This window comes from Pseudonaja textilis, chromosome 1, assembly GCF_049901715.1.
Source record: "Pseudonaja textilis isolate UNSWEBS1 chromosome 1, rPseTex1.2, whole genome shotgun sequence".
NCBI classification, from domain to species: domain Eukaryota; kingdom Metazoa; phylum Chordata; class Lepidosauria; order Squamata; family Elapidae; genus Pseudonaja; species Pseudonaja textilis.
Window position 1 is genome coordinate 310617662 of NC_141990.1, and position 24706 is coordinate 310642367.

Sequence of the window (24706 nt, forward strand, 5' to 3'; positions counted from 1 at the left end):
ATGGCTTGAAGGTTACCTTGAATACATCTATATACTACTAAAACTCTTGTTCCTGTAACCTTCAGCTGGGCGAAACAGCGCATCAAACTTTTTCATACAAGGTACTTCAAATGGGCTAATTTACAGAATGCACCTGTAATCCTGGACCCATCATTCCCATGGAATTGAAATTTGGCAATTTCATTTCCAAAAATATAAAGCATGTTGTGACATAATATTGTATGTCATAAAACGTTTCCTGTGATCAGTTACTATGTTTGGCTGCTGTACAGTTCAAGGACGGTACATCTGAATATCTCCCTGGAATTTGTAAAAAGTGTTTCCAATACATTAAAAGCTCTGCCATTGTTCACAAGCATTGAGGAATGTGGTAGGAAAATATCTAATGTTGACCTAGTGAGTCATGGTTGTCAGTGAAGCTGTAATGTAGAGAAAATTCAATATAGAGAAAAGTAAAGTCCTACACTTAGGCAAGAAAAACCAAAAGTACACATATAGACTGTGCGAAACCAGGCTCAATAGCAGTAACTGTGAGAAGGTTCTTAGTGGACAACCAGCTAAATATAAGCCAGCAGTGTGCAGCTGCCGCCAAAAAAAGATAAAGCAATCCTAAATTGTATTAACAGAGGGATACAATCAAGATCAAGGGAAGTACTAATACCAATCTATAAATCCTTAGTAAGACCACACCTAGAGTAGTGCATCCAGTTTTGTTTGCCACATTATAAAAAAGATGTCGAGATTCTAGAAAAAGTATAGAGAAGAGCAACCAGGATGATTAGGGGACTGGAGGCTAAAACAACGAACAGTTGCAGGAACTGGGCTTGGCTAGTCTAGTAAAGAGAAGGACCAGGGGAGACATAGCAGTCTTCTAATATTTGAGGTGCTGCCACAGAGAGGAAGGGGTCAACCTATTTTCTAGAGCACCTGAAGGCCAGACAAGGAATAATGGATGGAAACGGAAGGAGAGATTTAACCTGGAAATGAGAAACTTTCTGACAATGAGAACAATCAGCCAATGGAACAGCTTGCCCTCGGAAGTTGTGGGAGCTCCATCACTTGAGACTTTGCCATTTGTCAGAAATGATGCAGGTCTCCTGCTTGGGCGGGGGGTTGAACTAGATGACCTGCAAGGTCCCTTCCAACTCTGATTATCTGTTAAATCTATTAAATGTTACTCATACACTTAAAAATGCTTTTATGTTTGAGAAATATGATTGATGGAACTTGGGTAAGACCCTCTCCAACTTGCCATCAGTCTGCTTTTGGCCATCACAACAGGTAAAAAGGAAAAGTTATTATCTACTGCTTACAGAATTAGTCAGTACATCTATTCTTTCCTGTCTGGGCCCTGTGAGTATGACCACCACCATTGTGCCAGCCAAGGAAAAAGTATTTGAAAGAAAGCAGGTGCAATAGTTATTCCTGATACCAGCAGCTTATTCCTTGCCTTCTAGGCATACAAAGGGAACTGAGGGGTGGATCTACTCTGCTGTACTATCCCAAAAATGTTCAGGGGTAACAAAACTTGATGTTTCTATTCTAAAAAGACTTCTTAAACTTCATAAATACAGGCAACTTTACACCTTGTGCTGAGTTGTTTTCCTACTTTAGCTTGGCAGTTGTTTGGAAGGCTTCCAGTATGTTGCCAAGTACCTATCATAACTTGTCTCCGATCCTGTTCCTTATGTTTTCTAGCAAAGATCCCTTTGCCATAAAGAGATGCACCCTCAAGAGCCTTTGGCCTATTTTGCATCCCAAAAAGGAATGGAATGCCATTCCGTTTACTGTGGTTGTTATGGCAACAGACCAGACCCGCCATATTGTTAGGAATATTTCCATGGCAACAAGACCACGCGTGAGCAATAACTGCCATATCGTTTGATTTAGTACCTACAGAGACCAGGACGCTTCCCTTTGTGCAACTGTCTGTCCAGCCGGCTGAGCAAAGGAAACTAAGCCCGCTTCGCAGGAATGACGGACCATTTAGGCCTGGAGGACTTGAATCTGACAGGAGAAGAAGCCGAGCGTCTTACAAGCGCTTTCAAAGAGGATGGATTCCGCACTCTTTTTGCGGAGTACGTGGCCGAACTGAACGATCCCGAACAAAGGGCCATTTATGAGGCCGAAGTGATAGCTATGGAGCGGCAGCGGGGCGTCGAAGCCCGCTTCCTCCACCCCACCCCGGGTTGGGTCTTGCGCACGAGCCAGGCTGGTAGCCGGCGTTGTTACATCAACATCTGCTGCAACCGGCTAATCGGGAGGCCGGAGCCTCGGCCAGAGCCTGGAGGTTACTGCTGGTTACTGCCACACTCCTTAGCCCCGGGCCGCGAGGAACTGAGCCGCAAACAGCCGCGTGGGCCTCGCCGTTTGGTCTACGACGTCGTCTTCCACCCGCTCACCCTGCGCTTGGCCGACCGCATGACCCAATTCCGCCGCTTGGTGAACGACACGGCGTTGGAGGCGATAGAGAAAAATTTCTCCCCGCAACTGGACCGCACGAACGCCGTCCTTCTCAACCGCATTAAGTACAAGGGCGTCCCTCAGGCCACGCTGCTCCGGACGCCGCTAACCGCAGGAGCTCGACTGTCCCCAGAAGAGGCTGGAGAGCCAGACGACTCCCCCTTGCCGCCTTTCCCCTCGCCATACACCTATCCGCCGCCCAGCCCACAATACGAAGCTCCGAGACCCACTCCGCCCAAGCCACCCCCGTCTGCCACCACTCCGCAATGGACCCTCCGGCACCGCTCCTACGTGGACCTTCAGGATTATCGCAACAGCCGGGACTCCGCGCCTAGCCCGATCCCCCGCGAGTTGGTGATGACCATTGAACTGCCGTTGCTCAGCTCTGCCGCCCAGGCCCAGCTGGAGATCAATGGCCAGGAACTCCAGCTGGACTCGCAGCGCCCTGCTGCCTACCATCTGCGCGCCCCATTGCCCTACGCAGTGGACGAGAGCCGTGGCCGGGCCACGTTCAACAAAGCCAAGAAACAACTGGTGGTCGTCCTGCCGGTTTTGCGGAAGCCTGACCCGGGGCTTGCTTTCGGAGTTCAAGCTGAGCAGGAGCAAATCGAGGCCTCGCCAGAAAACGAGGAGCAGCTGCCCGAAGACAGCTGCATCAGCCCGGATAAGGACGGTGCGGAAGTGTGTCAAAAGAGCAGCTATTCCGAGCAGGCGCTTCCCGTTCTTGCGTCCGACGTAGAAATAACTCCGACCTCCGCTTTGGCTGTTGCTACAACAGATGATGCTGTGGGTGTCGCTTTAGTTTCTGACTTGAACGGGCCCGTTCCGCTCAGTGTCCACGAACGTACTGCACGCTACAATCTGGAGTTTTCGATGCATGCGGGAGAAGAGAATCCTACTGTTTCTTGTCCTCCCGAATTTAGGGCTGCACTTCCCGTGTGCAACGAGAACAACAGTGAAGGGGATCCGGGGTTAACCAGAAGCAGTAACAACGTGATCTTGGGTGCACAGCCTGAAGGTACCGGCTTACATTCCCTTTCCCCCTCTCTGCATACTGACCACGCGTGGAAGCTCCCTACAGATCCTGCTGTTTCTTTAAATCAGGAACATCCCTGTGCCGACATGGAACTTAGTAAAAGTCCCAACGTCGCTAATGTTGAGCTCCCATTATGTCCAGATAACAGCACAATACCGTGTAAATGGCCCTCTGATAGCTTGGATCATTCGGAGACAATTTTGTCAACTAACAGTGTAGATCAGAGTCCAGAGTTTTCTGGGAACTCAGATACAGCAAACCCCGCTACTACTGACCACGTGGAACATTCTGTTTTGTATCCTGGAAAGAGACCCACTATTTCTTCTGTTCAGCCTTCACGAAAGCTTGAAGTTGCTGTAGATACCCAGATAGCCTCTACTTGCAGTCCAGATCCTTCAATATCCACTGCCAGCACTCTGTGTCCTCCTTTTAATTGTACTCAAGATGAAAAGTCTTTGGTGATCCTCTTACAGGTTCCAGATATTGTTCCTCATACTTTCCAAGGGGAAGTGGGCACAAATCACTACTGGCTGAATTTTGCAGACAAAGGCTCTATTTCCTACAATTTCCTCTTGCAGTTTCTTCCTGAAAATAAATTATCTTCTCCAGAAAGTGAAGTTAACGTATCACTTAATAATGTTGTCATTATCCTCAACAAATCACCTGAAACCACTGGAATTTGGACAAAGTTTTATTTTGGTTCAAATTATGACAATTTACAGGTAAATTATTTTTTAGATTTTTATATTACCTCCTATAATCTAAAGTTGTTTATAATTTGGAAATATATGTGATAGTTCAGAATTGTACATGTATTTTATTTCATTCATTCTGTACAGAATATGGGGTAGTAAATTTTGTCTAATTTGCCCAGTAATTTAATTCTTTTAGCAATTGTTTGAGGTCATAAATTAGTGATTGATCTAAATTTACACTTGTTTGCTCTTTTGTTATCACAGTCTGAAGGTCAGCATAGCAAATACAGGTAGTCCTCGATTTACAACAGTTCACTTAATGACCATTTGAAGTTACAACACTGAAAAAGTGACATGACCATTTTTCAGACTTATGACCATTGCAGCATCCCCATGGTGACATGATTTACATTTAGATGCTTGACAACTGACTCATATTTAGGACAATGACAGTGTCCTGGGGGTCATGTGATCACCTTTTGCAAACAAAGTCAATGGGGAAGCCAGATTCACTTAACAGCCAGGTTACTAATTTAACAACTGCAGTGATTCACTTAATAAGTGTGGCAACTAAAATCATAAAATGGGACAAAACTCACTTAACAAATTTCTCAGCAACATAAATTTTGGGCTCAATTGTGGTTGTAAGTTGAGGATGGCCTGTGTACTCAGAAGCAAGTTCTCATAGCTGTATTTTAGGTTGTAGCTTTACTGGATGCTGTAAATATGTCATTGCTTAATTACTGTACATTTCTGATATTTTTGTTAGTGTCTTGATGTCCTGTGAATGGAAGTCATAGTTAGGTCACTTTAGAAACAAGATGTATCAGAATACTAGAGTATTGGAAGGGAGGACAGTTATGCCATTGCCTGGTTGAACAATGGTTTCCCCTTGCTGTTTTCCTTTTACTGCTCAGCTATGTTGATATTGTAGTTGGATATAGAGGTTATTACTTGATTGCAGTAGTTAACTCAATTTTTAATCCTAGAAAGTGATAAGGTTTTTCCTTCCTACTCTCTTTTTCATTGGATATGTAATCTGTAGACTTCCAATGTGGAGATTAGAAATCTAGAATATCTTCATTTGGGACAAGGTTTTGTTAAAATAAAAAGAATACTGATTTAATACATTGCTGTCTTTAGACTAATATTCTATGTCTATGATATAATGTCCCATGTTTAACTCTTATCTGCCTTTTCTGTCATATAATCTGAACACTAAATCACTCACAAGATCACTGATAAAAAATGTTCTAGATTGTAGAAGCTCTGTCTTGGTACACTTTTCATGTAATGCTAAATCATAGCTAGCAGAAGATGCCTATATAAAGCACCTGGCTCAAACATTCTCCCTTTTCACCATTGCCTGTGGGGGTAGAGGAGAAATAAAACTAAATCTAGTTTTTGTAAAACAGATTCTTGGTTTCATACTATCTGTGAAGTAGGAATTACAGTTTAACATAAATTCTACTTTTGTTAAATGACAATGAAAAACAATTCAGGATTTATCTATTTTAAAACATCTATATAATATATTTATAGATATACACTCACAATAAAAAACTGATAGGAGATTCACTACAGAATATGCAATGTAGCTCTGTAGAAAGATAATTTTAAAGGCTAGGCATAGCAACTGCAATTCTAGCCAATTGTCATGCAGTTAGTGGAACAGCTAAGGCAGCGGTTCCCAACCTTTTTGGCTCTGGTGGACTGGTGGTAGCTGTTAGGGGTAGAAGAGATGGTTTTGCATGTGCGCCCATCATATTCACAATTGGAGCTTTGCAAACTCATCTATCGCTTGTGCAGACAAATCTCCCACAGGTCGTGGATTGGTACTGGTCCGTGGCCTGGGGGTTGGGAACCCCTGATCTTAGCGATCTAAGTACATGGATGGCTAATATGTAACATATACTGTCATCATGTTTACAAGCTATTTCGGATTTCAAGGTTACTGAGCAGCTCTTTATATTAAGTTTTAAAAAATGGAGGAGTCACCAGTGAAATTGTTTCAATTAATGAAATACATATATCTGATAACTACAAGTAGTCCTCAGTTTACAACCACAATTGAGCCCAATATTTCTGTTGATAATTGAGACAGTTGTTAAGTGAATTTTACCACTTCATATGACCTTTCTTGCCACAATTTTTAGTGAATCATTGCAGTTTTTAAATTAGTAACATGGTTAATAAATCTGGCTTCCCCATTGACTTGTCAGAAAGTTGCAAAAGACACTGCCACCATCATAAATATGAGTCAGTTGCCAAGTGTCTGAATTTTGATCACATGACTATGGGGATGCTATAAAGGTCAGAAGTGTGAAAAATGGTCGTAAGTCACTTTTTCAGTAATCTACTTTCAGTAATGTTATAACTTTGAATGGTCATAAATGAATTTTTGTAAATTGAGGATTACCTGTACTTTTCCCATCAGTCTAGCTGCAGCTTTGCAGATTAGTTGAGACATAAAAGTCATTATTATAACAGTTGCATAGAGATGTTCATATAAGTTATAGTTGCCTAATCTATGCAAACAAAGGCTCACCAATCAAACTTGGGAAAGATTCCTAATTTTAACCAATATTTGAATACTCAGGTTCATTTCAGAAGGTAATTTTACCCTAGAGACCCAATTTTCTAGAGCTATTTGCAGGATTTTTTTTTCATATGTTGCAACATATGTTGTTGTTCTGCAACATTTGGCATGCTTCTTTGCTGTTAGGATTTCTGTTTACTTTTTCCGACAATCATCCTTATTTTTATTCTGGTATTCCTGAAGACTAGCCTGATTCTCTCCCATTCCTTCCACATGCTGGATTTTGTCAACCCGCTGTGGAAAATATTTTTTTCTTGTAATAGTAATTAGTTCCATAACTTGCTGAACTTTTTTCTCGTCATTCAGTATGCACTCATTAGTTGGGAAAATTGATTAATTTTTTGAGAGAGTTCTGTATAATGACAAAGTTTGCCTCTGCTACTTCTGTAAATGCTGTGTCCATTGAAGAAGAATGTATTTTTTCATCTACTCAAAGGTTATTAATTTGTTAAATGGAGTTTCAAAAGTCAAGTGTTCTTTTGAATAAAAAAAGATCTGTCAATTTTATTATCTTTGTCAGTATGGATCAGTGGTGACAGGGAGATACACAAATAACTTTCTTTTTCAGTATGGATCAGTGATGACAGGGAGGTATACAAATAAATCTGGTGTTTTTATCAGAGGCTGCTGCAAAGTCATTAATTTAATGGTTTACTGAGCCTATGAATTTATTATAAACATTGCCCTTGGTATGAGGATCCCACAATGAAGATAAAATTATAAATAACAGTCTTTACTTCACTGAGGTCAGGTAAGATTTTCAGCATGTGGAACCATATATTATAGAGATTGAAGTAGGCTCATGTGTCCATGGCTTTTATTGCTAGCATTGAAACACCCAAAATTTGATTGCTTGTATGAGCTGGATAATTGTTTTCTGAGATGTGAAATTATGGCTGACCTATACAGCTCCTACTATTATTAACTTTGTTGCCTATGCCTGTTTTTCTGTCTTTCCATGTATAACGAAAAATGATTGCATTTAGAAATGTATTCTGTGCCATCAATATTACCTATATTATTGGAACATTTAATAATTTAGGAAAAATGCAGTGTTGTATTATTGGCTGTTATTCTATCAATTCTACCCTTAATCCCAACTTTGGATTTATATATAATAGAAGCAGACAGGTTGAAGCAAAGACAAGCAAAGACTCTAAATAAGCTTCAAATAAAGGTGCATAAAATAGAATTCTCATGAAGGAACCGGGTGGCTGTGATGTCTTCAGAACGAATGCTTTTTAATTAGAAATGAAATTTAAATCCTTCCATATCTGTTTTACCTTTAGGAAAGGTGGTTTATCACTGAAAACAATGTTGATAAGTTTGTCAGTCACCCAGGGATGTGCTGTTCCAGTAAATCAGAGAAGGAACACAAGCCATTAATTGAAGTATTGGATGTCTCTGAGGGCAAAAGCCAGATCAGATTAAAGGTAAATGGTTATTCAGCATATGTCTCTTATCTGTTTCTGAAACTGACGGGATCTATCGCTATGGTTACCCTCAACAGTCCTGCTTAATGTTCTTGAGGGTTTATTCTTTGTATGATAAACAGTGATTTGGAAAGTAGAATACTGTACAGTATGCATTGTTCAGAAATAAAGCATCTAGGGTTGTGCAGCAGCACCTTGGATTCAAATGGGTAAAATATGTTTCAGAACACATACCAGCTATCAGCAACTTCTTAAAGCAATTCTCTCTTTTCTTGGCTTTATGTGGCTATCCTACACAGTAGTTGTGCAAGCTTAAGGTGAGTTTGGTTTATGGAAGAGTCAATTGGTTCTACGTACATATCTGTGCACACTCCAGAATGCTGCACAGGTGTAATAAGAAATGATTGACCATCTCCCTTTTCTCTGCTAAATTAAACTCATTCAATCTCCCCAAACAAGAATGCATATGATATGTACTGTATAGATTTTAGCTTGTGACAGGATATATGTATAAATTGTGTAGATAGATAACATTTTGAACAAAACCATAAGATGAATAATAATAGAACATTGATATTAAATTTATTTGTAGAGTAGAATTCAAGATGCTAATAAAAAGATAGCAAGGTTATTGGGAGTGATTATTTAAGAGTACCTTCTAAATTATGATTAATTACTTGAGTATCAATATTTTTTCTTGCTAGATTTTTTTTCTAGGCCTGCCACCTATTACTTTGAACAATGCAAAGATTTCTCAGGCTTTGTTTGTAGAGCCTATCATTCATGAAAACAATTTCTATAATGTAAATTAATATTCCAATTGTAAATGAAATTGTGAAAGAAAGCCAGCAAGAACTATTGAATAGATAGTTTTCTATTTGAAATATATATTGAATTTTGTATAATACTGAAATTATATTTGTGGGTGTTGTTTAGATTCTCCTATGTTAGTCAGTTTTTATCTTAAATCAGATGGGAAGGTCCAGGATGCATATTGGACTTTGCTCCTTGACTGAGACTAGCGTAGAATAGTCTACACGGTAGTAAGCAAAAAAAATTGTAAGGAGAACAAACAACTACATTTGAATTCCAGCTCTGCTTTATTTATAAGAATGCTGCAGATTCTGCTATTATATATTATAGTTTCACAACTATTATATTGTATTTTCATTCTCTTAAAACGTTTACAAATTGTACTGCTTGCCAGTTAAACTTTAACTTGCCAGTTAAAGCCCATTGCATCAAAAATTCTAACTCTGATTGTACTAGGGTAGAAGTATCTATTCAGATAATCACACGAGGCCCATTGCTTTATTATTGTTATGGTTGGTGCCATATTGTTTTAAATGCACTACTTTATTTGGCCATAAAAGTAAAATGAAATCTGAAATGTTGGGCATGCCTGATCATTCAGTGCAGGGGTGGGATGCTACCGGTTCGGCCCGGTTCTATAGAACCTGTAGCTGCAAAGAGCAGCTGACACCGAACCGGTTCGGTGTTTGGCTCACCCACCTGTCTGGGCTCTAGGCTGTCCTTTATTTGCGCGGCACAGCTGAGGTTGAAAAAGCAGGAAACGAGGATTTTCAACCCGTGTGCAGTGCTTGTCAGCTGTCCAGGTGGCATTGTTCTTGCAAACAATGCACACACGCGTAGTTCAGAGAACCAGCAAATCATTCCATTGGCTGGCCCCTCCCCGCCCACTCACTCCTTACCTGGCATGCAAGCCCTCCAACTTGCCTGGTTTGGTAAGTTGCTATTTTTTTCCTTTTTTTTTTTTTCTGGTTCTGCTCTCCGGGAGATTTAATTAGCTAGAAAGCAGAGCCAAACCTTCCTTAGGACTGAAGCTTCTACTTTCCAGTGCAGACCCAGGTAGCCGATTGGAGATAGATAGATCTCTAAGTGAATCTGTGATTCTTTGAGCAACTCAATCTGCCTGCCTGCTTTTGGGTAAAAGTTGGTCTTTTTTTATAAAAAGACCAACATGGTGGTCTTATACATACATGGCGTGTTGTGAGTTAATTTTGTGAGTTTGCTTGGTAGCAAATTTTATGAGTTTGCTTGCAAGCAAATTTTATGTGACAGACTTAGGTAGCCAATTGGAGATAGATAGATCTCTAAGTGAATCTGTGATTCTGTGAGCAACCCAATCTGCCTGCCTACTTTGCCTGCTTTTGGGTAAAGGTTTATCTTTTTTATAAAAAAAAATCAATATTTACAGCAATATTTATATTTACATACAAGCCATGCCCACCCAGTCACATGCCCACCAAGCCACACCCACAAATTAGGCCACACACAGAGAACCAGTTGTTAAGAAATTTAAATCCCACCGATTCAGTGGGTAAGACACCAAGCTTATCAGCTGGATAGCTGGGTCAACGTGGTGAGTTCCCATTACTTTCCCCAGCTCCTGTCTATCTAGCAGTTCAAAAGCATGCTAATGTGAGTAGCAATAACAATAGCACTTACTTATATACTGCTTTACAGCCCTAATGGCTTACTGTCAACATATTGCCCCCAATTTATCTAGAGTAGATAAATAGGTACCACTTTGGTGGGAAGATAATAGCATTCTGTGCAGCTTTGGCATATAGCCATGTTGGCTGTATGGAAAATGTCTTTGGACAACCCTGAGCACTATCCCCTAGAGTCAGACATGACTGGAGAGGGAAAACCTTTACCTTTATCTAAATCTGAAATATTTCAAGCAGTACAGCAACTTGGTTTGACTTATAGGAATTTGAACGTAGCCTTGAAGAATGCTAGCAAATAATAATTGGAGGCTTATGAACATTGTTGAGTGAGAATAATTAGTTTACTTCTTGGTAAATTGGATTTTAAGAATACAGAAGCATATTTGTCCATCTTTCCCTTCCCAACTGTCCTTCTCACAAGCATCTGAAGCATATCAAATTTCTCCTTGAGCTAGGCTATCAATGTAACCATTTAATAGTTAAATAATTAAAAAGTAGATCCAAATGGCACATTACAGAGGCTGAAAGACCAAGCAGATAAACTACTAATATATTATATTGCTAAATACATATCAACTACCTGTCTGTTATAATGCAACATTGCCTCTAAGCAAGTTATATTCTGCTGTCAGGGTTAGGCAATTCTCCAACTATGTTTACAGAAAGTATAGCAAGAAGATAGAGCCACAGCTGTGTGTGGTAAGACCAAGGAAGGAGGAAATGCAAGTTATTCTTGTTAATAAGCTTGTTTCTTAGGTTGAAACAGTGAAATATTTTGTTCTTCCTCTCAGCAGATAGAGAATGGTAGCCTGGAACTTGGCAGAAGAGAAAAAAGAGATGGCAGTGAACAAGAACATGGCAAACTTTTAACAGATAAAGAAAACTGCTCCAAACAAACCACGAGTGTTTCAGGTTCATTTGTAACTATGCAGAAAATGGGGCCAGTTGGCAAGGGATCAAGCTATTGTATGGAACTTGACCCTGGTGACCCCGATGGGAGGATACTAGGGAAGTTGCAAATAAACAAATTACATGAGCCAGGCCTTTCTTTTGCAACAAGCAAAAGAGCCACGTCCTCAATGCAAGCTGACCTTCAGGAGGGAGAGGAAGTGAATGAACATAAAGAGCCCTCACAGAACAAAGAGTTGAACAGGTTAACTCCCACTGTGTTAAAGGAAACTAACATGCAAGATGGTATTGTGGAGTATACAAGCTGCCACAGAACACAGTGTGCAGTTACCTTTGAAAATGCTTTGCTATATGAACTGGATTAAATCAGTTTCATAAGACTCAACTGAGTCTGCAGCTACCTCAAATTTTGCACTTACTGTGAAGTATACAAAAAGTCAAAGCTATACAGAAATTGAAATTCATATTGATGGAAGAAAAAAGTAATAGAAACTGCTTGTTCCTTCATTTAGTTCAAACATTTGGATGTGACTAATTTGTTACTGAATTTCAAAAAGAAATAGGCAGTTCATTAAAGCTATACAGATTTCTCCGGAAAATCCTGATCCAAATTAGATGGCAAAAGTTAGGAAAGCATGTAGAAAATCTGCAAACACCTTGACTTATAAGTAAACTGTACACATTTTTGTGTAAACATGTGAGCCATGCTTAACTGGGAAGACTGGATATAAAATTTCTGACAAGATTGTCTGAAAGGAACCAACTACTGTGACCATTCACATTTGCAAAACCTAATTCTGATTGCCTTCCAGTTCCTTATTTTTAACATCCCATTCTGTTTTCTCCAGTTTTTAGCCAAATAGCAAATAACCCAGTAAACGTTCTCCAAAACTAGATGACATTTTACACATAGCCTTTGCTGTTAGAATTGCTTACATCTGTGTATTTACCCAGCTTGAGTGTTTTTATGCTATCTAGTATCCTATAGGTAGGGAATAAAGATTATTAACAATTAATTGCCATTTAGTTTGCAAACATTTTCAGTCTTTTGGAAGTCTTTTTAATGCCCTAGCTACATTGGGGAAATTCTTCAAGTGGTATGAAAAAGTGGTAACTCAAAAATGAAACCATTGAAACCAAATGGATTTATTTGTAACATGGCTAGGATTCTTATGCTGCCAGATTGCCAATTTCATTTAGTTAAATTTTCAAAAAATTTCAAAGCTTAACTTAAAGACATTTTGTAAGCCTTGTCCTATTTTGTCACAGCAACCATTGGCAAGCTGAGTCTGTTTCTGTTAAGTGTAAGTCATAAGTGTAAGTAATGTCATTAAATAATCATGGGAAGATATACCTATGCAAACAATAAGGTAGATACCCCCATAAAAATATATTTTTAGATAATATGTACTTGAAATTGTTATTCTTTTGAATATGCAGATCACATCATTAAAACTGCCATTGAAACCCAGTTAAATTATAACATCCAAAACTACACAGTACGCAATAACAGGGAACTGTTCTAAATGTCAAGTTACCATAATTAAATTTTCTTGCTTAAACCAACTTCTAATTATCCCCAGAATTATCCATTAGGTGGAAAATGACCTTTGGTGGTGTTGATAATTTGCTGGAAATTAGCAAGCAACATTGCACAGGACAAACTACAAAGTCAAGATTAAAGTTTCCATAAAATAAATTAACTTTCATCAGTGACTTATGTGGTTCTTAGCTGTGCTTAGTTTTAACTGAGTTGTTCAATTTTGCCGATATTACAAACCAGAGATTTTAACAAACTCCCTTCTAAATAAGAATGATTTAAAATAGTTTGCAGTCTTTCATCTATTTAACTTAAAAGCTCTATCTGCATATTCAAATAAAACACTAGTAGGAAATTTTATAAAATCTAATAAATCCTTCCTTTTGTAATCTTAAAAATATCTATTTCAGAAAGGCAAAAAAACAAGATATGGAAAGATGTAGTTTTTCTATTAATTCCTCCTAGTTTAATATGATCTGGATGTCATTTTTCAAATATAATTTATCAAAAATTATTTTTAAGACTAAGCTAGTTTGTCCCAAATATTTCTATTATCTGTTATCTGTTTGGACAAGTAATAAATTTGGGTTTTTTTTGTTAAAAACTAAGGATGTATTTTAGGATATTTGTTGGCATAATGAACTTTTATGTGGGTTGCCTAGAAAAAAATTGAGACAAAATTCTATTGTAGAGCTGAGCATATAGTTTAATTAAATTGTGACTGTTTCCATAAGCAAGGTTTTTTAGGATATTAAGCCTAACACATCAATATATTTTTGAATGTTCTAATTATTTTTCTAACATTCAAATTCTATGCTCAATGCTCTGTAATTATATTAGGCTGCCAAATCTAAAAATTAGATTGTTTCAATAGGAAGTAAATAGTATATTTTTAAAAAGAGCTGATTACATGTCTTGGAATTATGCTAATATTTGTGTATTGAAAATTTTAATTTGTGATATTTAAATTCAAATAAAATGGATTCTATCAAACCATTGAAATTTGTATTACAAAAACATGATTTTTTTATTTTGGCGTAATTAAAAAAGCTGCATAATTCTACATTAAAAGAAACCAATTTCATTTTTTTTCTCACATAAGCACATAGAAAATAAGATAATGCTTTTTGCAGGTATTAAGGTATCAAATTTCAAGCAAGCCAGTAAAAGGTTATAGAAATGGAATACTGAGTAATCAGAGGATCATACTGTAAAGATAAAGGGGGAGCGGGTGAAGTAAGTTACAAAACAAACTTAAAAGCTAACTTTTGAAAACATGTGACCATTGAAGAGCAAAAGACTGACAGGGCCCCCATAGATACAATTGCATCTACAATGTTTATCTTTGTTAAAACAAGTTTGAAGATGTTGGGAATATTTTATAAAAGGGACTAGATCTGTTGTAAAAAAAACCTCTCTTATTTCCAGTAAACAAGTAGACATTTATAGTTTTTATTTTGAGCATTGCTCGACATAATTATTCAGTGTCCAAAATTAATTACCAAATGAAATCTTCTGCAATCATCGATGTCCATATTAAACTAGAAGCAAATTCCAAGTATTTATGTTTGTGTATCAGTCCAACAGAGACAAAGACTCAATGTTCCTTCTTTCACTGTAATCTTCGGTAACTTTTACAGAGTTCGTGATCTCGAATATCACCCCAACCCCCGTTTTTCACATGGGGGCTCAAAGGGGTCATTGAGTACCGCTTGCTAATAGTTAAGGTTTCAGGAAATAAGTATTGTTGATTGCTACTTAACAGCGAGTCAATTTTGGCACTCTGAACAGAGGGTTGGCAAGATTTTTTGTGGTGCATACCACAGTCACCAGTGTGGAAGATTCGGGGGATCTCTGGAACCAGCACCTTCCAAAAATGAGGAAGGCATCCTACAGTCAAATGCTGCAGGGTCCAGTCCCAGTTATAGTCATCATAGGTGCAGAAGGCATCAGTGCAGGCAATCAGTTGTTGGTATGTGTCCCTAGCCAACACCATGCCCATGTTGTGCTCTGTGGACTTCCATGTCTTCAATTCCACCTTGTCAGCTCGGCCGGCAAAGCTGCCGCGCACAGTGGCATAAGTGCCCAAGGACAGCAACTGGCACTCAGGGCAGTCCCGCTGCCTCAAGGCCCAGAGGCGTTGCAGGACATGGTAGAAGTCAGGTGCCAAGTAGTGGTCCTCCTCCAAGAAGACCACCAAGCCTGGGTGTTCCCTCAGAGCACGCACTCTCTCCCACACAAAGTGAAGCTTCCACCACCAGTGGTGTTTGGTTTGGGTAAAACGAGACTCCCGGTAATGGCCAAAGGCATCGGGGTAATGAGCGTTGAGGCAGCCCGAGCGCAGCGCCGCCGCTTGGCCCACGTCGCGCGGACAATCGCGTGGGTCCGTGCCTGGGAATTCGCCCGGATAGAGCTGCAAGCTGAACGGGAAGAAAATCTGCAGGACGGCGCAGAAGTCCACGGAAGCGGCCAGCGCATTCAACTCGGCGGACCACACGTCGTGGCTAAGCACGAGGAGCACTTTTTCCACGCCGGGCGCGCGTCGCAGCGAGTCCAACAGGATGCGGAGGTGCTCGGCGCGCTCATGCACCTGCACCACCAGCGCCACGGCCACTTCTCCGGGGCCGCCCCCGCCAGGCCGCCAGCTCGCCTCGTTGCGAACCGGCTGGTCGAAGTTGAGCCGGTAGACCAGAGACCGGTAGTGCAGGGTGCGATTCAGTCCCGTCGCCGCCTCTTCCCGCGATATCGAAGAAGAATTGGAGTGAGGTCCGTGATTAACTGGAAGGCGGCTGCTGCTGCTGCTAACCGCCGGCGGCAACGGTCGATCTCCTGGGAGCGGCGGCGGAGACGCGGCTTCTTCCCGTTTGTTGTTGTTGCTGCTGCCGCTGCTGCTGCCGGCGGCCTCGCCTGTCCCTCCCCAAAGCACCAAGGCACAGGCGGCGGCGCCCAAGACCAGCAGCAGCGCCACCACTTTGCGCTTGTAGATGCGGAATCTCATGGTCCGGGAGGTTTCCGGTTCTCCTGTGCCTTCCTCGTTCCTCACTTGCGGTGGCTTCGAGACGGGCCTGGCGGGGCCCCCTGCCCCTTGGCGCGCATCAGCGGAACAACCGAGCGCCCCGGGGTTCTCGGGGGCCCGACTGCTCGGGCCGCCGCCGCCGCGCGCGCATCTTCTCCCTCGTTTTCTTGGCCGGAGACGAAACAGGCAGCGCGGCCGGATGAAGAATGAGCGAGGGAAGGAAGGAAGGAAAGAAAGAAGGAAGGAGGGACCCGAGCGGCTCCGCCCCGGCCACGCCAGCCGGCCACGCTACCTCCGTCGGGGCTGCAGCAACCCCAGGACCTCCCTCTCCAGGCGCGGCTTCCGGATCCGGACTACCCGCTTCGTTCGCTGTGGAAAAACCGTAATCTGGTCCTCAAGGTTTTTGTACGGCTGGAGGCGCTCTCGGAGAAAGGAGTCGCTTCGCACTGACCTTCCCGAAATGAATCTGATTGGTAGGAGGCAAAAAGAACAACTATTCTGCTGTCCAAATTTCCTGGCCTTTTCAATAACTTTGAAAGCATAGAAGAGAATATTTGCAGCTCAGGATTGAACTGTGAGGTTCCTTCGTGCTCTCTGAGCTTGGTTATTTTCTTGCAGACGGTTACCTACTTGGGTAATGAAACTGCTGCAAAACCACCACCAAGCTCAGAAAGCACCAAAGACCCCCAAACGTTGTTTCCGTAGACAATGGGCAACTGATTCTCTCCAGTCAGGCTTTCTAACTATCCTAGCTTGTTGGCCATATGGTACCTGTATAGATAACATCTGAAAGATCAGGTTAGGAACAGATCATCCTAAGAGTTGACAGTGACTTGATAGTCCATCATCAGTTAATCGTGTGTACAGTATAAATGTGCTCTGGGCCACTAAAGATCTCTGTTGGAGAACTTTTTTTTCATTTCCTCCCTGTAAGTCAACTCCCTTACAATTCATTTCTGTTTCCTTGTGAGCTCATGTTTACCCTAAAGCATAACAATGATGTTTTGCATAAGCTACATCCATGTTTTTAGTATAAAGGTTATGTGTGTGAAATGTGCTGAGACTGCTCAGTCATCCAGTCAGTTCTTGCCTAAGGTGGGACGAAAAACCAATTTTCTGGTTTCTAGACTTTTAAAGTATTAAAATTAAGAAGTTTTATTTCCTATAGTAACAAGAGAACTTTTGTATTTTTCTCTGAGACTGGAAACAAATTTCTAGATTCATGGTGTGTAGTTAAAGCATCATGTTTTAGTCTAAGCACAATTTCCATCTGACCTGGTAATCTATCTTATGCTGATTTTAAATTTTCAGCTGATATCTGGAAATTATTGTCTGTTACAAAAACACTGTAAATTGTATTTTGTACTCAATAAATTATTGTATACAAACTGTAATATGATCTTTACCATTTAACAATGCTACCGTTCTGAATCAAAACATTTCTAAATATGATTGGTTACATTGGTGTGACAAATCTTCCTTTGACAGGCATATACAGATTGCACAAAGTGTGCATTTATTTTTAAAAATGAATTCCAAATACTGTCATGAGAGTTTAGCGCTTCCCATTTTCAAAGAATAGTTTATAAATTAAGAATTTTTCAAAAATGATAGCAAATTCTGTATTCAAAGCACTATGTGTTTTACAGCATCTCTGAAAATACATTTTACTCAGAAAAACATTACTGTTTTTATTAAAAAAAAATTGTGCTAAAATAAGAGTAGAAAAGGATTTTTTCCCAGTTGAGAGGATGTGAGCTTCGGCTATTCCATTCTCAGCATTACATAGAAGTTAGGGAGGAACTTGCATCTGGCACCAGGAATAATATCTAACACTTTAAAAACTTTTTGCAGTCTTCAGATAATAAAAAAGGAGATGGTTTACAGATGAGAAGCCTTGTTCCAGCATAGTTTCTTTTTCTTCCAGTACAAAACAGAAGTTAGCATTTGCTGAATAAAACTTCTCAGTTTATAATCTGATCACCTCACACTTTGCAGATGTCTGTCCAGAAACTGAGAATAGCAAGTGAGAGAGCAGAAATAGCAAAGAATGGAGGCCTCTGTGCCTCCCATATTATCCACAAGAACAACTGTGTGGGCCACACTGTGCAGATTCATAGTCACTGTTGTCTGAATGAAGCAGGTCAAGCAAGCACGTCCACATTGACAAGTTTTTGACATCTCAAGATCATCGCGAAGGTGGTAAGGAAGAATGCGGCAATCGTATGGGATCCTACAAAAAAGAAAATGCCATTTATATAAATAGACTTACTTCCCTAAAGCATTGGTAAAATGTACCATGTGCCGAAGTTATTGTGATAAGAGACTAAATTTTTAAAAAATGGAAATATATTTTAGATATAATACAATTTTTTCTAAAGCCCATTTCTCAGACAGTTTGAACTGAAGTATACTGATTTAATGTAGGATTATAAATTGAGGCACTTTTAGCCAAAGTAGTTTACTGATGACCTTGAACAAATAACTTTCTCAACCCTGTCTACCTCATAGGGTGATTATTATGGGAGACACAAAAGAATGGAGGGCTCTGTATGCTATTTTGATTGAAAATTGGGAAATCTAATACTATGCAACACTTTCATATTTTACTAGACCAGAAGTATTTCTAGCTAATAAAGACATATATGCAGTAACTTATAGCTAATTAAAGCGAATGATGAGGTTGCCCTGAAAGAAGGGGCAGAATTTTCTATGTGAGTAGACCACATCAGTGGGGAGAAAAGCTGGTGCTTTGTGCAGGGGGTTAGATTCCTGCCAGCTCTGAACCTACTACTCATCTGAATTAGCATTGTAGTCTTATGGCTAGTATAATACCACCATATGCTAATAAAGCAGTATGTTATAATCTACCTTTTCAATCAAATATATATTATTTCCAATATTCTCAGACTAATGTGTGTACCAGAGCACTGGTGTAAGTTAAGATCTTGCTCTGCAACCCTATATGTAAAGCATATATTTGCCTCCCTCGTGTACAACTGAACCCACTATGGTTTACATACAAACCAATGAACACTTTGCCATTTAAAAACAAAAAAACCACCACCCTTTTCATGATTCCTTTTGCCAATTAAAATGCAAAATTGGGAAAATGATTTCTTTTAAGAATTTAAACTAGAGCCTACCCCTTTTACCTGTAATTGATGGTTGCCCTTGCAGAATATTCTAGTAAAGTCAGTGGTATTTTTAAGTGTATATCAGGAACAAGTGGCTTCGGCTGCTCAAAAGGATTGCCAAATAAATCCAAGCTCTCAAGTGAGAGTTTAGCAAATTCACTGGGCAAAAATGGAAGTTTATTACGAGCCACAGATAAGAAGCGGAGATGCGACAGTTGACCAATCTTGAATGGCAATCTGATCAGATTATTATCATCTAACTTCAAATGTACAAGTTTCTGCAAGCAGCAAAATTGTGCAGGCAGTGCTTTGATTTTATTCTGGCTGAGATCCAGAGACTGAAGTGATTTTTTGAGAGTAGAGTTACATAGAGCCACATTGAATGACTCCAATTGATTGTCCTGTAGATTGAGCTCCTGAAGGCAAACAAGGTCCCCAATAGTTGCTGGGAGCTGTTTAATACTATTGTGGCTCAAGTCCAGTTTCCGAAGGTTTCTCAGGCAAAGCATACGCATATCTATACGAGCTAATTTGCAATAGGAGGCTTGGAGATACTCCAGAGAGTATGGGAAATTCCGAGTTAAAGGATAATCCTTCTTTGATGTTATGGTCATCTTGGTTTTTGGTTTTTCAACTTCAGAGGCCTTTGGTGACACCAGCTTAGAAAGTGGTAAAGTTTCCTCTTTGGTGCCTTGATGAGCCAATTTCACTGCATAAAGGAAAGTCCTCAGCTCACTGACATTTGCCTGCACGGAAAATGTGCACAAAGATAAGCAACCTGCATAATTCATTTGGATTTCTTTGGGAGGAGAAATACATAATTTTCTAAATTATGAAATAAATGCATTGAGGCAGCAAGAGGTTATTCCCTTTCTTGGAAAGCAAAAGAGAAAACACAGCAGTTTATATGGCATTATTTTGATTACAATAATCAGTATTGTCACCATTGCTTGAAAAAAATAAGACTGATCCCATAATTAAAAACCCTAAATATATATTTATACAAAAGACACCCCCAAACATGTATTCAAAGACATGATGATCATTGTTTCAGCTATTATATTTGAATTTCTGAATGCTTTTATGTACACTCATTAAAACACATTGAAAAGTAGAATTGTTTTATATTTTACCTGTAAGTCAAATGAAAACAGCACCTAACATCACAACTAGTGAAAGAAACTATAGTCTTTAATCTGGGCATTACTTTCAAAGAGATATATAGATATGCACTATAGATTAGAAGTTCAAAAGCTGCCAACTGTAATTTCTTAAATTTGTATTGTCAGAAAATTTAGTGAAGTTTTTTTCTTGCTGCCTCCAAACTACTGTGCATAAAGTTCAACTGTGATTGTCCTACCGTAAAATGTTTGAACACCCTTCCTCCTCATTCTCCACCCACCCTTCCAATTCAAATGGAAGTGCCATTAAAAATAAGTTTTTTGTTAATTTAAAGGCAAAAATTATGTGACCACTTGCCTCTAGAGCTGATTTCATACCTTGCTAAGACAAATATCCACAGCTGGTTCTTTTAGCCGTAAGGTGGCTTTTCCTTCATCCACAAACTTGGTAAAAAGCTGATCGATGTTCTCTTTCAACTGTTTTTAAAGAAATGAATTGTAGAACTGTGAACAAGCAATCTATGCAAGAGATGAGATGTTTCACAATCACCTTCATTATTCAAATAATTTTTCAGCTGTATACCCAAATAAATCACCAGCCTGATTCAGCAGGACTAAAGAAAAGAATGAAATACCAGTGAGAGTCTGATACAATGCAGAATCCCCATCTTAAATATTTTTAAATGTGCAAAATCCTATAATATCAAATGCTAAAGATGTTAGTTAGATCTTACATCTTATTTGTATCTAACCTAGAGTTTGCAAACTGTGTTTGGAAAAACCCTAGATTTTAGAGAAAAGGCTTGATGGTTCTATGAGAGATCAACGGCAAATATAGACAGGTAGATAGTAGAATACTTTATTGGCAAAGTGTGATTGGACACATAAGGAATTTGTCTTGGTGTAAATACTCTATACATAAAAGAAAAGATACATTAGTCAAGAGTCGAGAATCATAAGGTACGACACAATGATAGTCATAGGGTACAATAAGCAATCAAATCATACTAGGAAACGGTCCATATAAATTGTGATTTACTTATTTAAAACATTAACATCCAAGTGATTGTGAAATCTGTTTTAATCCAACAAGTTTCACAGCCTGAAAAATATTGAATGCCACTGATACCAGCTCTTTAACCACAATATTATTACACTTTTGAAACTCTACCTTATTTATTACTGTATATGTGACTAAATCAAAACTTGTTTTATTATTGATATTTTGTGGTTGAAGTCTGTACAAGAATCCCTGTTTGACCATGTTCTTGTAAGTTGATAAATGCAATCTGGTCTTGATTTCTCACAGCTTTTGCAACTTCTTTACTCTGCCATCTACATTCATTACACTATCAAGGTAATGCTTGGTGTTCCTATTTATTGAAATGCTTAGCTGTTCCTAAAATTATTATATTGTTGGTTCAAGTAGGTTTTAATGAAATGTATGCACACTTGCAGTTGATTCAGTATATAAGTTAGATGCAGATACCTCAGTACTTGACTTACACAACACACTAAAATGACAAGCCATGCCTCTGAGTCGGTCTTGGCTCCTGATGACTATATGGACAAATGCAATTTTCTTGGCAACACTTTGAGGTGTTTTGCTATCTAAAGCTTAGAGAGAATGAAGAGTCTGAAGTAATCAAGCTAGCAACCATGCTTCAAATAGGACTAGAACTCGGGTTTTCCTGCTCCTAGTCCAGCATCGTACGGGAATCACTTGATCAAACTGACAAGGAGATCATAAACCAATTAATCAGTTTCATCAATTACAGTTGTATTAAGCCACTCTATGCAATTAGTGTTTAAAGTGCCATGAAAACTGAAAACTGTATTGAATACAGTTTGCCATGTTTCATGCAAACACGGGCAGTGCATCCATTCTACAAATAATAAATCTATATCTAATTCAAGGGATGTATTTTTCTCATTAGGATACTTTTCTATTTTAACTCTCTTCTCAAGTCCTCATCCATCTGAGATGTCATTTCAGATCTGTTAATACCTGCTGCTAACAATTCATTTTTGTTCTGTTTAGATCATGATCATCACCGCCAAGCTTTTGCTTTCATTGTTGCTTTTAAGGACTATATGCTTTTGTAGGAAGTGTACTCTCCAATAGGACATGTTCTGGATGTTTTTGCTAGGGAGTATTGGCTCATGGGGCACAGTGAGAGAGCTTTTTCTGGTATTTGCTTTCTCAAACATTATTCCAACTGAGATTAGGTTCATCCTGATCCTTGCCTTTCGCAAGAGCTTTAAAACCTTGGCTTTGTTTCTGAGCCTGGGGCCTTGGAAGAGTGATAAAGTCCACTAAAACCCTTTGGCTTTGCTGATGGTCGATGCCCAGCTGCTATGTTTTTATTTTATATTATGCCAGCCTGTGCCTGTAATAAAATGCCATTCTATTCCACATATTTCTTCCCTATTTTATTGTAAAAATAAGGTCATGTTTGTGAGATGGGTGGCTATATAAATCAAATAAATGAATGACGATGGTGGCTAAGAAACCAAGTTCTAGTCCCACTTTAGGCATAAAAAACAGGCTGGGTAAATTTGGGCCAGTCACTCTCTCATAGCCCAACTCATCTCAGTGTTGTTATAGTTGAAAAGGGAGGAGGGAGTGTTGGTATGTTCGCTGTCTTGAACTGTATATGAAAGAAAAAGATGGGACAAAAATAATACATGACAGACAGATAGATAGATAGAAGCAGCTAAATAGGCTACCAGCAATTAAAGATTGTGAATTATTGCTATAGCATCTTAAGAGGGATCAAACTCAAGCAAAATACCGACCGGCTTTAAAGGGACCGTGCAGATTTCGGATTAGGCACGGAGGATCCAAGACCGAGGAAAGGAGCAAGAGACACCGACCACCACCCCATTCCCTCTCCGCGGTTCCTCACCTGGTATTTGGCTCCAGGGCGGTGGCGGGCAGTGCTGACCAGAAGGCAGACGCCTCCTTCTCCTCCGGTTGGCTTCCCCAGGGCGAGCAGAGCCCTGGCAGCGCGTCCCGGGGCCCGCATCCCCGCTGAGGGCAGCAGGCGACTCACCACCACCACGTCGCACGGGAGGCGCATTTCCGTCGAGCTCCGCCACCAGCGCCCCACCAACTCTTTCAAAACAGACCGGCAGGGAGAGGAAAGGAGCTTCCCGCCACCTGCGCGCGCAACCCTCGGAGGATGCACAGGAGGCGGGGCCTTTTTTCCATCTCTTCCACGCTCGCGCGGAACTTGAGTAAATTTGCTTTCTTGGTGGCGGCGCCTCCGTACCCTATTTCTTCCTGCGCCTGCGCCTGCGCCGACCGCATACTGAACGCGAGCTTTTTTTTTTTTTTTTGGTTGTTGTTGTTCGAAGTCGACTCACGGCTGGCCTTGAGGAGAATTGTCCTGAACTGAGTTCGGTCTTCAGTTCAAGGGGCTTAAAACCGCGTAATTCCCATCTAACACTAACGGCCTTAAATTGGGGAAGTGTAACATGAACCGATCTCCCCGCTAGACTTAAATAAGAAAAAAGGACAGGTGATTGACATGCCATAGAAGAGCCAGGACCCTTTTCTTGCATATGATGCTGTTTATCAATACAATATTTGGTGCAATTACGTTTCTAATAAACGTTTGTCTTTTTGATACGCTGGGATTGTGTCCTATTTGAACGATCTGTTACGTTCTCTGATGTAGCATTGCATTCATTATATTCTGAAGGATCTACAAACCCTTTGTATTGTTCCAACTAAGGAAGAGTAAGACTCACCTTTCAGACTCTTAAAAAAAAAATCTTAAGGGTACAGCTATCACAACTATTTTTCTACCGTATACTGCATTTTAATCAATTAATCTACCAAAGAGTAAAATATTGTGAAATAAAGCCCCATAGGATTACCCATAACTTTCTAATTCTGACAGGAAAAAACTGCCCAAGCAGCTAGTATTTTTAATAGGTATTGCACCCACCCCTCATAGAAAAAAATGAAATATTCTAGGAAATATTAAAAAGGCAGAATATTTCCCCTAAATAAAAAGTAGAAACTCAAGAGAGATAGAAACTCACCCTCCTCCCCCACCTTTGCTAATGGGCCATTACTCTGGCCTAGGCCAGCCTATTTTACATAACAAAGATCTCCAGGTAGAGCTGTGGGAATTGCCCAAAGCCCTTTCATTACATCATCATCCAGCAAGGCTCAACCAAGCCTGGGTCTCAGGACAGCCTGATTTGCCACTGCATGACCCCATGGGAGTCTGACAACCAATCAGAATACAAGCTCAAATTCAAATCCTTAC

General features: G+C 39.9%; 3 protein-coding genes across 4 annotated transcripts; 1 reads left to right on the plus strand and 2 right to left on the minus strand.

Annotated features, from left to right (window-relative positions):
• The first annotated feature begins 1865 nt into the window (after positions 1 to 1865).
• DNAAF2 (dynein axonemal assembly factor 2) lies at positions 1866 to 14145 on the plus strand. Of its 2 annotated transcripts, none has more exons than XM_026698788.2 (3): positions 1866 to 4221; positions 8083 to 8226; positions 11492 to 14145. In XM_026698788.2, exons 1-3 carry the CDS (start codon positions 1975 to 1977, stop codon positions 11972 to 11974), a joined length of 2874 nt encoding a protein of 957 aa, XP_026554573.1. In that variant the 5' UTR covers positions 1866 to 1974; the 3' UTR covers positions 11975 to 14145. The 2 variants fall into 2 exon arrangements, with proteins under 2 accessions (XP_026554573.1, XP_026554574.1); XM_026698789.2 differs by having other exon boundaries at positions 11495 to 14145.
• Position 14146: 1 nt separating this feature from the next.
• Positions 14147 to 17871, minus strand: MGAT2 (alpha-1,6-mannosyl-glycoprotein 2-beta-N-acetylglucosaminyltransferase). The gene has a single exon (XM_026698791.2). The coding sequence runs from the start codon at positions 16145 to 16147 to the stop codon at positions 14762 to 14764; it is 1386 nt and encodes a 461-aa protein (XP_026554576.1). The 5' UTR covers positions 16148 to 17871; the 3' UTR covers positions 14147 to 14761.
• LRR1 (leucine rich repeat protein 1) lies at positions 17728 to 23733 on the minus strand. The gene is made up of 4 exons (XM_026698792.2): positions 23333 to 23733; positions 20802 to 20900; positions 19321 to 20048; positions 17728 to 18398 (listed from the first exon to the last, which is right to left on the minus strand). The coding sequence occupies exons 1-4, from the start codon at positions 23504 to 23506 to the stop codon at positions 18146 to 18148; spliced, it is 1254 nt and encodes a 417-aa protein (XP_026554577.1). The 5' UTR covers positions 23507 to 23733; the 3' UTR covers positions 17728 to 18145.
• Positions 23734 to 24706: the final 973 nt, after the last annotated feature.